Source organism: Schistocerca gregaria, chromosome 2, assembly GCF_023897955.1.
Source record: "Schistocerca gregaria isolate iqSchGreg1 chromosome 2, iqSchGreg1.2, whole genome shotgun sequence".
Classification (NCBI taxonomy): Eukaryota; Metazoa; Arthropoda; class Insecta; order Orthoptera; family Acrididae; genus Schistocerca; species Schistocerca gregaria.
Genome location: NC_064921.1, coordinates 480,092,021 through 480,106,846, shown reverse-complemented (window position 1 = coordinate 480,106,846; position 14,826 = coordinate 480,092,021). Strand labels below are relative to the sequence as shown.

The 14,826-nt window shown below is 39.6% G+C and overlaps 1 protein-coding gene across 1 annotated transcript in view; it reads right to left on the bottom strand.

Annotated features, from left to right (window-relative positions):
- The window catches only part of LOC126335847 (glycerol kinase-like), a 193,131-nt gene that overhangs the window by 19,365 nt on the left and 158,940 nt on the right, over positions 1–14,826 (bottom strand). Inside the window, exon 10 of the mRNA XM_049999317.1 lies at positions 10,640–10,726. Coding sequence (XP_049855274.1) covers positions 10,640–10,726 — 87 coding nt within the window. The remainder of the gene's footprint in view (positions 1–10,639; positions 10,727–14,826) is intronic.

Below are 14,826 nucleotides of genomic sequence, written 5' to 3'. Positions count from 1 at the left end.
ATTTAATTTCCTTTTATTTCTCTCCCCCTCCCCCTCTGCACCTTCTGTCCTGCCCGCCATCTAAATTGCAACTCTTCACTGTCCGCCACTCCCAGCATACTGTCCCTTCCCCTCCCCACTCCAGCCTCCTCCTTACCACCCAGCCACCACTCCCATTATGCACTGGTGCTGCTGCTTGCAGTGGTTTCAGTTGTCTGGGACTACAGACATAAAAGAGTGTGTGTGTGTGTGTGTGTGTGTGTGTGTGTGTGTGTGTGTGTGTGTGTGCGTGTGTGTGTGTGTGTGTGCCTATCGCATCTCAGTAACTCCTGTATTGGCATTTGCGTGATTAATGACCTAATGTTTAACATACTTTGACCAATATTCAGCACCTACTGTATAAAGAGTGTTACTATTAAGTGATTCTACGTTCTCTAGTATGGTAGAATTTTCAAATTCATGCGTCAAAATTAAATAGTGTTTCAGGTGTGGCAGCTATTTCTCTAAATTCGCCGCATTGTTCTAAGGCAGTTACGTGCTTGATCACCTCTAAGATTTGCTCCTTAACCTGACTAAACTCTCTAACAGAAAGCTGACCTGCTTTTTTAACTTTATCATCTAATTCTTTGAACAGCTCTTTTACTTCCTCACTAACTAAACTGCATCGGTTATTGATCTCATCCTTCAACTCCTGAGGCAACGGGGTCAAAGTGCTTGCAATGCTAGTTAATTTAGCTTCTATTTTCTGTTTGAAGTGTTCTATTAGCTCTAATTTTAGTTCTTCTTTTGTATTTCTACCTTGACAGGCAGTCCACTACTTTTAGATACTACTTTGCCATATAGTTCCTTAACATTAGCATGTACTTTTTCAGATAATTCCTTAATATTAGAATTTACTGTTTGAGATAATTCCTTAAAATTAGAATTGATTTTGTGGCCGTTCTCCTAGTAATGACTATCATACAACACAAATATTCTCTATTACATACCTGCTATTACTGCACCATTTTCTTAAATGTGATAATGCTGAAGTACTGTGTCACTGTCTTGCTGAAAAAAGTTTTCAAAGTGGATTTCTGTATTTTCTGAATGGCTCACCCTTTTTGATGAAAAACGCTCTCGCATCATGTAGTCAATGCAACTGCATGTATGTGGTGATGTACCATGATGATCTGCACTGCTGAGCACAGCCGATGTCAAACACAGTGATAGGTGGATCACACTGTATAGTATGGCAGCATCCGTGCAGTGCGACCGATGACCTCGCTGTTTGGTCTCTCCCCCAAACAACCCAACCCAACCCTGCAGCGCTGGGTAGCTACTACTGCGTATTTCAAATATTCTTCTCTGAAACCACTGGAAAGTTCTTTTCTTCCAAACATGTCAACATATTATTGCACTACAGTTAAAACATTCTTTTCTTTCCATGTGTCAATTTTGTTTACCTGAGACATAAATTTAGATGTTGTAATACTTGTACCACAATTGTGTAAATGTGATTTGCCTTCAGACTTCATGACTTGTTCTGGTATTTCCTTTTGTTTAATCTGCATTGCTCTTAGAAATTCTGTGATTTATCACTTGCTGAATTTCAAGATTTTGCAAATTTATAGTTCTCAATTTTCTTACTTTTGCTCCTGTGTCCAGTTACAGTCACCAAATCAGGTGTTTTTCTTGTTGGTTTAGGGTTTTATGTAGCTGATGGCTCACTCCTTGTAGGTGAAGTTAAGTGAGAACACTTCATGAAATCTGTCACCCAATGTAACATCTGACATATTTACCTCTTCGTTTTAATCCAGTTGCTCTAATGGATTCTCTTGAAATAGAGATCCTGCTAATCACTGTCTCTGAAATCCAGTGTGTTGCCAAGCAAAGGCTTGACTTCATCACATTCTGCAGCTGTTACTCGAGCAAGTAACTTTTACTCATATCATGAGAAAGCATGTTCACTACCTCCATTTTACAAACATACATTTCCTTGAATGGGTGTACAGATCAGTAGTGTGGCTTGTGAATTAGAGTTACATACATTTCCTTGAATGGGTGTACAGATTATTAGTGTGGCTTTGAATTAGAGTAGAATACAACTTTTTATATGACATATGCCTCAAAGGCTCAAAAAGAATATCGAGATTACAATACATTTTATTTTTCACAAAACCATCGTGTCTTTCTTTTTCATTCTTGGAAAGTGTAGTTGCCCTTAACGGTTAAGCCACCACCACATTGTGATACAAAAACGTTAAAGGCTCCACCCACAGCAAGCGAAGCCATTTATTTGTCAACATCTCTTGCCATTTTCTCATATTCCGCAACTCCCATTTAATGTCTGCACATATGAAAACAAACATTGATGCACAGTATAAGTTCTGTGACTCACTCCCTACTTAATATTATTCTTTCACGATCACCTTTCCTTGTACTGCACAAGGAGTGTGAAAGGTCGTTTGCCTAAATGGCAGAAACACTTCACTGTGGGAAAATGTGAACTTTTTACAGGACAGTCAGCCTATACACAAACAAATGTATAGGATTCAAGCTCAGGCCACATATTTGGTGAATCATCTTATTAATTTAAAGATGGCACCCATGAAGCCCAATGAATGTGCTACCATTGATAGCTTAATTAGTCAATTTAGGGAGCTACAGGTAGATTTGAGTCTTCTTGCGTTAGATGAAAGCAAAAGGGATAATGCAGGTGAAAATCTGTGCCATCAGGATAGTGGACAGGGCTTCATGTGGTTAACAGACAAGAGTTACCTCAGGGGGGAGCTTTGGGCAAGTTGAGTGTACTGGATTTTACATGGCCTGTCAACATTTTTTTTTTTTTTGCTAAGAATTTGTTAGTTAAGTTAAAACTAGGCTGTGACTTCACTGAGCATACTGGTTATGTTTTGCCCTAATGAAATTATAGCATTGTGTTTGTGTTAGCACTCTCAACCACTTAGAAATGTGCTTTTGGAATCAACTGCGTTTTCCAGTGGTCATTGGGAACCTGGCAAGGCTAGGTAACTGTTGAGAGCATGTTATCCTGATTTCCCAGTGTCCTTACTAATAAATTAGGTGTTACTAGTAATATCCAATATAAGATTCAGTTGGCCCCTGTTCATCAAGCACCTTACAGATTATTCCCACCCTAGATAAAGATTTTATTCGGTCTAATTAATAACATCCTTCAGGATGGTGTCTAATGACACCTTTGATCCCTCCCTAAGATTTTATTCGGTCTAATTAATAACATCCTTCAGGATGGTGTCTAATGACACCTTTGATCCCTCCCTAAAATGCACCCATTTTTCTTGTTCCTAAACAAAAAGAGTGGCAATTATTGCCCAGTCACCAATTATAGTGCACTCAACCAGAAGGTCATCTAGGAATCAGTTCTGTTGCCCAACTTTCACAATAGTTTCACCTGGTTCTCTGGGTGCCTGTTGGTTCTCTGTAATGGACTTCAATGAAGCCTCCATCAGATACCCTTGACTGAAGATTCCAAACCATTAACTGCCTTTTGTATTGACTGTAACCTATACGAGTTTAATTGGCTTCCTTTTGGACCACCTACAGGTATGCCCATGTTGTCTCACCTTTTGAACCATGTTTTGTGAGATCTTAAGTTCAAATCTGTTAATAACTATCTCGATAAGGTGGTAGTTTACAGTGCCATGTTTGTGAAGTGTCTGGACCACCTCAAACAAGTTTTGTTTAAGTCTTATAGAGGCCAGGCTTACAGTGAAGCCTTCTAAGCTTACCTTGGCTCACTCTTGTATATCCTTTATGGTCACCTGGTTTTGGTTCAAGGAGAGAGCACTGATCTTGAGTGGACATTCTCCTTGTGTGACTATTCCCCCCCCCCCCCCCCTCCCCCCCACCCCCCCCCCACCCCAAAGAGCAAGAAGGGAATAGTCGGATTTATTGGAATGGTGGATTTCTTTCCTAATTTTGCCCACTTGGTAGTCCCCTTGAATAACTTGCACAAGGAAGGTGAGCCCTTCCTTGGGGAAGGGGGCGAGTCATCAAGTTTCCTTTGTGGCAATTAAAGCTACCCATAGAAACCCTCCTGTAAGTTATCCCAGAGTTCGGCAAGCCCCTTATTTTCCAGACCAACGCATCCAATTCTGGGGTAGTGATGGTACTTCTCCAAGAACATCAGAGGGAGTGGCATCCTGTTCCCTACGCATCAGGCTGCTTGTCTCCTACTGAATTAAAATATAGCGTGAGGCACTAACTATTGCCACCAAGAATAACTCTGAAAGTATGATAGTAGCTAAAAAGTTTGTGGGACAAAAGTTACATGGGACACCAGGGGCCGTAATATGATGTTGGTTTTTTGTTGCAAAGGGGGGTCACTTCAGAGATATGAAGGTCAACTTCATTTCTTTAAATGGGATGCTATAGTTTGGTACTTATTTCCTGATAGCGGCAGTCAAGATGAATCCAATCATGTGTAACAGGAAGGTCTTTGAAGGTCAACAAAGGTCACAAAGGTGGCATGAACGTCCATTTACAGAAGGTGTTAAAAGTGATGACCATTGGTATCAATGCAGTGCTACAATCTTCTTATTATGTATTGGGAGGTATTCCTTATCTCATCAGCACTTATCGAAGCACATGCTTTGAAGTTCTCTCTCGCGTATCTTCAGGTGTAGTTGGGACATCTTTATAAACAATGTCTTTCATGAATCACCACATGAAAAAATCTGGAGGTGGCAAACGAAATGGCCATGACACATCTCCTCCTTGTCCAATCCCATGATTTGAGAATTGTCTCTGCAACTCATTTCTAGCCATCAGCAAAAAATGTGCTGGACACCCATCATGTTGATACCACATTCTGTTCCTTGTTTCTAAAGGTGTGGGGTGTACTTCCTATCATTATGATTTCCTTTGATGAAACAGGGGCCTATAATTTTGTCCTCCAGAATCCCATACCATACATCCACTGACAACGTTTTTTGGTGTACAACTTGCCACAGCCAACGATGGATTTTCAGTTGCCCAATAATGCATGTTACACAAATTAACATTTCCATGGTTTGTGAATGTAGCATCATCAGTAAATAAAATCAAAGTAATAAATGAGTAATCCCTCTGAATCTGAAGTTGAGCCCATCAGCAGAATTCAATGTGATGCATACAATCCGTACTCGTTAATTCTTTGTGGAGAATGATATGGTAAGGATGATATCTATGGCGATGCAGAACACGAACAACACTATTCTGGTTCATACCAGATTCTCTTGTGATTTGACATGAACTAACACAAGTTGTTCACATATTTCAATGTATGACGTGTAGGGCGAGAATATTGAGGATATCATTCAGCGTATATGTCTCTAGCTCTCACTGAATTTCATTGGCATTCTCCATAAATGAGAAGCTTATCGACTTGTTGTTCGAAGGAATACATCATTTACATTCTCTTGATTAGATGATACTAGTCTTACCATTCCTATTAGTGTTGTATTACAGAACTGTCAAATGGTGTTTACATATCAATGGCATTTTAGATGGATCAACTGTACTCAGTGAATATTTACTATTTGCATGATACATGAAAGAGAATTGTCAGAGCATGTGCTTTGATAAGTGCCGATGTGATAAGGAATACCACTCAGTCCATGATAAGATGATTTCAGCACTGCATTGATACCAATGGTCATCACTTCAAAGGATGTTCATGCCACCCTTGTGGCCTTCGTTGACCTTCAAAGACCTTACTGTTACATACTTTTTGTCCACGCAGCATTTGTCCCACAAACTTTTCAGTTACTGTCATACTTTCAGAGTTATTCTAGGTGGCAAGAGTTAGTGACTCACCCCATATAGAGCTCGCACATAGGTGTCTGGTGTGTATATACAACTGTGTTACGTGCAAGTTGAAAGGGAAGGTGCGAGACTGGGCGTTTGTGCATAGGTTTAACATTAGAGCCAATGGTAGACCAATCCCTACTAATAAACTAGGTCACTGTTTTATATGCCCCTGTTCAATTTTATGATTTCTCAGTACAGTTAATATCTTGGTCTGTAATGAATTGAATGGAGAGATCTCTAGACTTTCTGACAGTCAGGTTATGGAGGGTAGCTAGCCCCATCTTTACCTTCTGTCCTTGGTGCCAAATGACAACAGTGCTCTTTGAGTATCAGTGGCATAGGTTCAGCCATGTGGGCTTGGCCTTCTACCAATTTCACCACTCATTGACAATCTTTGTCTGGATTACTTTGGAGATATGCTGATGGCACCACTGGTGCAGACAAAACGCATGAAGCAGGAATGTTTTGGACAGTGAGTGTGTGGTGTGCAGAGCAAGTCAGATGGAGTACAAGAGGTTGGGAGTTCTGGATGGTAAGGAGAACAAGTCAGATCCTGTGAAGGTGCTGAGCCTGCAAAGTAATTTCCATGAGTGGGCATGATATTTTGGAAAACACACCAGCGACCTGGAGGTTGTTTGGCTGGTTAGACGCTAGTGAAGGTGGTCCAGTCTCCTGCAGGCTTAAGGAGTGGAAGGACGGCAACATGCTATCCAAGATAAGTAAGTTCAACTTCCATGTATGTTCTTACATCTCACTACCCCAAGCCCCCCATCCCCACCCCCCACCACCACCACCCTCCACAAATGGGGTTTATGTAACCACTACATGTAATTAATAGAAACTGTTTAAAAGTTATTTGCGTGAAATCTGATCAGTGAATTTTGGCCAACTGTAGTAGATTATTCAGTGCCTGTTATTTCTTTAAAAAAAAATCTATATTTTGCTGTCTAATGAATGACAGTAGGTACACAATTAATAGCAACTGTTTAAAAATCATTTGCCTCAAATCTGATGAGAGGACTTTGGTTAAATGTTGCTGACTATTCAGTGCATGTCAATTGTTTTTTTAAAATTCTGTATCTTGTCTGTATACTGTATGACTGTGCGTTCATAATTAATGGCAGCTGTTTATAAGTCATTTGCTTAAAATCTGATCTGTAAATTTGGCCAACTGTAGCTGCTTATTCAGTGACTGCCTTTAAAAATAAAAAAAAACTGTGTTTTGCTGTCTATTGAGTGATAGTGGGTTCATAATTAACAGCAGCTGTCTAAAAAACAATTTACTTAAAACCTGATCAGGGAATTTTGATTTAGTGTAGCTAACTATTCAGTAACTGTTAGCTGTTTTTAAAACCCTGAACCTTTGCTGTCTAATGAGTGACAGTGGATTCATAATTAATGGCAGCTGTTTAAAGGTCATTTAGTTAAAAAAACTGCACAGTGAATTCTGCTAACTGTTTTTAATTGTCCTTAAAATTCGGTTCTTTTGGTTCATAGTTAATGGCTGGTGGCTCATAATTAGTTGCAGCTGTTTAAAAGTAATTTTTCTAAAGTTCACTCAGTCAGTTTTACTGCTAACTGTTTTTAAAACTTGTTTCGCTTTAATAAAGACAAGTTATGTATTAAAAGTGATGAACACTGAAGTGATTATGTGAGGACCCCAGTTCTTGCATTAGGGTCACCCAATCCCAATTTTCCCACCCTAATTCCTACTTGTCATGATTGGCAAATAAATCTCGGGGTGGTTCTGCTTTATCATAAGGAATAAATAGTGACACAACATGTCAAATATCTGATTGTTATACCACAGAACAACTTACCTTCAATGTGTTTGATGTGACCACAGAAAAAATAGAGATATATATGCAAACTTATATTCGTTACACATAAAGTGAGGAAGGTAAAGCATTTTTAAATAAATGCAATCTGTATCAAGATTTCAATATAATATTTTTTGATACAGTAACAGCACCTGCTGCTTACATGTTCACAGCTTGACATCAGATTGGAAAAAAGTGCAAATAGGCACAAGAAAAAAATCGAGTCACTGCTGAATACTTCTACAAGTGTGGCTCATTAATTACAGTGGACATGATAATTGTAAAATTATTATTTTGATTATATTATACAATGACCTGAAATGCAGGTACACACATCTCTTCCTCCACACTCTCTGTGCCCACCTGTTTCTCCTCTCATCTGTCAGTCCACCTCATCCTCTTATCTCTATCCATCCATTTCCTCATCCCCACTCACTTTCCTCCTACCCCTCTTTTTGTACATTTCCTCTATCACATCTCTCTGACTGTATCTTCCCCCCCCCTTTCCATATCCCTCTCCCCTTCTCTTGGTTCATCTTCTCCTCTCTTCTGTCAGTACATTTCCTTCTCCCCCCTCTATCCATCTCCTGCTGTCCGTTCTCTCTCTCTCTCTCTCTCTCTCTCTCTCTCTCTCTCTCTCTCTCTCTCTCTCTCCTTATCTGTCTGCTCCTCCACCTCTTTCTGCCCATCTCTTGCTGCCTCCCCTTTCTCTGTTTATCCCCTCTTGTCCCACTTTCTCTCCATCCATCCTCTCCCACCCCCATTTTCTCTATGCATTCTGTCCTCTATCCATCTTAACCTTCCTCCAACTGTGCCCATCCACATCTGCATAACAGATCGATGAAGCATGCTGATACTACACCAACACATCCAAGACCCCCCTCTCTCTGTGCATCTCAACTCCCTCCCTCTCCCTTCCCATCTCCTTCTTTCCCCACCTCTCCATCCATCTCCTTGTCACCAATGCCTCCTTCCATCCCCACCTCTTCCATTCCTCTGTCCATCCTCATTAACCCCACCTCTCTGTCAATTTCCATCTCTTCCCAACCCTCTGTCCATCCCTTTTTCCCCCTTCCTCTGCCCACCCACCTCCTATGGCCCCCACTATTCGCAACTGTTCTTCTCCTCCTGCCTTCACTCTTCCCCACTGTCTTAACTTCTCCTGCCCCTGTCCCTATGTGTCCATTCCCTCCTGATCCCACTCGCTCAATCTGTCCTTCATACCTTACTACCCTTCTCCCTATCCTCAATAAGTCTTTACCCATTTTCTCCACTCCAGTCTTGCTGTTCATCTGCCCCTCCACTATGGCTGCATCCCTAAATCCGCCTCAGTTGTCTCTTACTATCCCCTCCTCCCAAATCTCTCTCTATCACTAACTCTCCCCTCTTTACATTCATCTCCTCCTTCACCCCTCTCTCTCTGTCCATCCTCTCCTGTCCCCCCCCCCCCCCCCCCTCACTGTCTATACCCTCCTCTATCTGTCTCAAGCTTCTCCCAGCCATGTGCATCCACATGTGCAACTCCTGAAAATATGTCAATAGAGCAGGCCAATACCACTCCAACCAATACACCTGTCATACAGGGCAACCTACAAATCAGGGGCTGAAAACCTCTCTCTTGCCCATGATGTGTAGACTGCCCAGCAAAGCAGGTAGATAAGGCAGACCTGTACTTCTCCAACAAATGGACCTGTTGTGCAGGGCAGCCTATGTCACAGGTGATGGAAATGCATGGTTTTGCTTGCTATCTATGCTCCTATTGTAGCTAGGAGGTTATAAACCCCACAGTACTGATATTCATGACATGAAGTTTGTGATTTGTTTGCCAAATTTGATCACAATTGATTGAAGAGTCTGGGAAGACATTCCAGCCATGCATGCATACATACATACATACTTACCGCCAGCTTTACATACATGTGTACACACTATTTGAAATCACCTCCAAGTATCAAACAAGGGATGATGTTTAATAATCTGGCATTCTTGTTATTGGGTATCACAATTCTGTAATACTTCTTCAAATTTAGAGAAATTGTGTGCACAGCTTAATCGTTCCACAGCAGTATCTAGGCCTGCCTTCAACCTAAAAACTTCTAGAGTCATGGTCTACTGTCCAGAAAAACTCATTTTTAGTGTCAGTTGGCAATGATGTCTCTGATCAATTTTTCAGTGCGCCATATCTCACATACCATACAGGAAGTGTTATCTATATGAAATATCATTATGACTGTCCAGTGCATGTGAACGCTGTCTAGTGTGATAATGGGCATGGTGGCTTTGAACTTTTCTGTATTAGTCACATACCAAAGACTCAGAATTCTGCTACAGAATGTTCTCTCCAACACAAATCTAGTGAAGTACTTATCTATGAATCATGTCTAGTACCACAAAAGCAATTCTGCCCTGTTTTAACTGCAGCTCGTTCATCAGCACAGTCAGATTAACTATTATCCTCCTGGGCTTAAACTGTTATAATTTTCCCCTTGTTTTCTCTAATTTATATAGCAGTCATTTTTGTTCCGTATCTGAGTCTGCACACTTAGTCAATACTTCCCTCTCCTTAAACTCTCTGCATTTGTTTTATATCAATATTCGTTTGTATTTATTTATTTACCTTGTAATTCATTTAAAATGATATTTATTCCATTTTATTTTTCATCAACATCTTCTTTATTTACACACAAATGATTTGGCAGATACCTATCTCCAATGCCCTTTGTGGCTTCAGTCTTTTATCAACTCAGTCACCTCATGTTTCGTTACCAGTCCCAATTCCTGTTCAGTATGTAACAAAATATTCTTACACCATTGTAGACAGTAATTTGTTATTGTTCTTTCTTCATTACCACCTTCAGTTCCCAAGTAAAATAATCTACAATTACAAAAGTTCTAAAATTAGCTTTAAATATGCTATACTGTATCTGGCCTGTGCGCTTTGCTATTATTGTTGCTACCTTTTCTTCTTTTAGCAGACTATAGTGTATTGTTACATTTGCAAGATTCATCAAAATATTACAGAAACAAACCTGTCATAGCTAGGGACTTCTTTGTAGTGGCCCATCCAAAGCTTCTCTGAACTGCCATTTTCCATTTGTTGTACCTGTGGTTTCGTTCTGTTAATAATAGAATTATAAAATGATGAAAGCATGCTACAGAAAATACCAAATCAGATGACTAAGTCATACTGGTTTGTCACAAAATGCAATCACTATAAGATCTTAACTAACTCTCTTCATGAATACTTACTGTTAATTATTATTTAACACTTTCGAGACGGAGTGTGAGTGGAGGCTATAACCAGTGCCTGATTGAGACTTGGGGTTCATCTGAAAAGTGTTTAACTTATTGTAACAATACAGTCAGACTGCATAGGAATTCACTGGCCAAAATCCCCCATTAAATTAATACACTTCTGTCAAATGGGTTGACTAAGGACAGTGGGATGACTTAAAACATTTTGGTAATGTTTTGTCCTTTATTTTGTTGGCAACAGTGGATGGCCATAATTATGTTTTGCACTTTCACAGTTTGAGCATTGTTTACATGATGGTGTGCTGATGTCCTTAAATTAAAGGATACATATTTTTTAACTGAAAGTACTTGTTTAAAATAAAAGTTCTATAAGATGATTCTCTACCCAAGAAAGCTGGAGGCCAAACTTCTCTCATTCTATTTAGGAAGACATTACAGTCATAAATTCACTAACTGCAAGTGATTGGGGTTTTCCATTGGCTTTGATAGGTGTTAGAATAATTGTGAACTCTTCCATGATGGGGCTGGGTCATATTATTCCTAAAAAGACACATGCAAATTCTATCTGAGTGATAGCGTATGAATTTTGAAAGATTGTATGCTTGAACTGACTAAGGAATGATGCAAGGTTATTTTTCTGAATGTCAACAGTTCCTACTGGAGCATAATCAGTTACAATTAAACCAATGTAAACTGATGAACCTGGTGTTAAAAGATCAAAACATAGGCTATATATTGTATAATTGACAGTCAAAAGAGCATTATTAGTATCATGTTCTGTGGCACAGCTATTGACAAGCTACTTCCAATTTACATAGTTTATGGGGCATCACATGTGTATGGTTCTTGGAGGCAAGGGGACCCTAAAGGAACACTTTATGGATGCTCAAAATTGTCCTGGTTTAATGACTTTATATTCTGTAACTGATTTGAATGAATTAGGCTTCCATATTTTAAAAAGCTGTCCAAGAAGACACAGAAAGATCTAATAGGGGATATTTGTTATGTCACATCTGTGTAAATGTTTTGCAGAAATCCAAAGAGCATAACATTAAATTTATATTACTGCCACTAATTCAACACATCTGTGCAGCCCATTGATAGTGCTTAATTCTGCCTGCTGAAGGTTGAGCAATGAAAAGTTTTACATGAATAGAAACTGAAGAATATTATGAAGGACATGTTTCTTGACCAACTCATGGAAACGCTTAACTATTAACTCCACTGTCCAAACAAGACACAAAAGCAGGTTTCAAGAAACCTGAATTTTTTTTCTGTTTCATCCAGAAGAGGCATTGAAACTCATTCCAAAACAAATAGTTAAAAAGAAGATGAAATTCGAAGAAAGAGAGAAACAATAAAAAATTTGTTTGACTTATTTATGTGTGATATGTACAGCTAGGAGACACAGCTACTTCATAATGTGAGATAAAACATTGCAAACATTGATTTAGATGACGCTCACAATCCACACTCTTGTAACAGTAGTGACACTAACATTACTTCTATCCAAGATGCTGTGGAAAATTTGAGTTCAGAAAGTGAAAAACATCAGAGCAATGACTCACACATGCAATCATTTTACAACTGATGGCAATTACATTGAGCTATTAGAAAAACCAGTAATAACAACTCAGTGGCTGAGTTAAATAAAGAAGAGTTCATTGACATAAAGTTTAATTATGTTGTTGTTGTTGTCTTCAGTCCTGAGACTGGTTTGATGCAGCTCTCCATGCTACTCTATCCTGTGCAAGCTGCTTCATCTCCCAGTACCTACTGCAACCTACATCCTTCTGAATCTGCTTAGTGTACTCATCTCTCGGTCTCCCTCTACGATTTTTACCCTCCACGCTGCCCTCCAATGCTAAATTTGTGATCCCTTGATGCCTCAAAACATGTCCTACCAACCGATCCCTTCTTCTAGTCAAGTTGTGCCACAAACTTCTCTTCTCCCCAATCCTATTCAATACCTCCTCATTAGTTACGTGATCTATCCACCTTATCTTCAGTATTCTTCTGTAGCACCACATTTCGAAAGCTTCTATTCTCTTCTTGTCCAAACTAGTTATCGTCCATGTTTCACTTCCATACATGGCTACACTCCAAACAAATACTTTCAGAAACGACTTCCTGATACATAGATCTATATTCGATGTTAACAAATTTCTCTTCTTCAGAAACGCTTTCCTTGCCATTGCCAGTCTACATTTTATATCCTCTCTACTTCGACCATCATCAGTTATTTTACTTCCTAAATAGCAAAACTCCTTTACTACTTTAAGTGTCTCATTTCCTAATCTAATTCCCTCAGCATCAGCCGATTTAATTTGACTACATTCCATTATCCTCGTTTTGCTTTTGTTAATGTTCATCTTATATCCTCCTTTCAAGACACTGTCCATTCCGTTCAACTGCTCTTCCAAGTCCTTTGCCGTCTCTGACAGAATTACAATGTCATCTGTGAACCTCAAAGTTTTTACTTCGTCTCCATGAATTTTAATACCTACTCCAAATTTTTCTTTTGTTTCCTTTACTGCTTGCTCAATATACAGATTGAATAACATCGGGGAGAGGCTACAACCCTGTCTCACTCCTTTCCCAACCACTGCTTCCCTTTCATGCCCCTCGACTCTTATTACTGCCATCTGGTTTCTGTACAAATTATAAATAGCCTTTCGCTCCCTGTATTTTACCCCTGCCACCTTTAGAATTTGAAAAAGAGTATTCCAGTCAACATTGTCAAAAGCTTTCTCTAAGTCTACAAATGCTAGAAACGTAGGTTTGCCTTTTCTTAATCTTTCTTCTAAAATAAGTCGTAAGGTCAGTATTGCCTCACGTGTTCCAACATTTCGACGGAATCCAAACTGATCCTCCCCGAGGTCTGCATCTACCAGTTTTTCCATCCGTCTGTAAAGAATTCGCGTTAGTATTTTGCAGACGTGGCTTATTAAACTGATAGTTCGGTAATTTCCACATCTGTCAGCACCTGCTTTCTTTGGGATTGGAATTATTATATTCTTCTTGAAGTCTGAGGGTATTTCGCCTGTCTCATACATCTTGCTCACCAGCTGGTAGAGTTTTGTCATGACTGGCTCTCCCAAGGCCGTCAGTAGTTCTAATGGAATGTTGTCTACTCCGGGGGCCTTGTTTCGACTCAGGTCTTTCAGTGCTCTGTCAAACTCTTCACGCAGTATCGTATCTCCCATTTCGTCTTCATCTACATCCTCTTCTATTTCCATAATATTGTCCTCAAGTACATCGCCCTTGTATAAACCTTCTATATACTCCTTCCACCTTTCTACCTTCCCTTCTTTGCTTAGAACTGGGCTGCCATCTGAGCTCTTGATATTCATACACGTGGTTCTCTTCTCTCCAAAGGTCTCTTTAATTTTCCTGTAGGCAGTATCTATCTTACCCCTAGTGAGATAAGCTTCTACATCCTTACATTTGTCCTCTAGCCACCCCTGTTTAGCCATTTTGCACTTCCTGTCGATCTCATTTTTGAGACGTCTGTATTCCTTTTTGCCTGCTTCATTTACTGCATTTTTATATTTTCTCCTTTCATCAATTAAATTCAATATTTCTTCTGTTACCCAAGGATTTCTAGCAGCCCTCGTCTTTGTACCTACTTTATCCTCTGCTGCCTTCACTACTACATCCCTCAGAGCTACCCATTCTTCTTCTACTGTATTTCTTTTCCCTATTCCTGTCAATTGTTCCCTTATGCTCTCTCTGAAACTCTGTACAACCTCTGGTTCTTTCAGTTTATCCAGGTCCCATCTCCTTAATTTCCCACATTTTTGCAGTTTCTTCAGTTTTTATCTACAGGTCATAACCAATAGATTGTGGTCAGAGTCCACATCTGCCCCTGGAAATGTCTTACAGCTTAAAACCTGGTTCCTAAATCTCTGTCTTACCATTATATAATCTATCTGATACCTTTTAGTATCTCCAGGGTTCT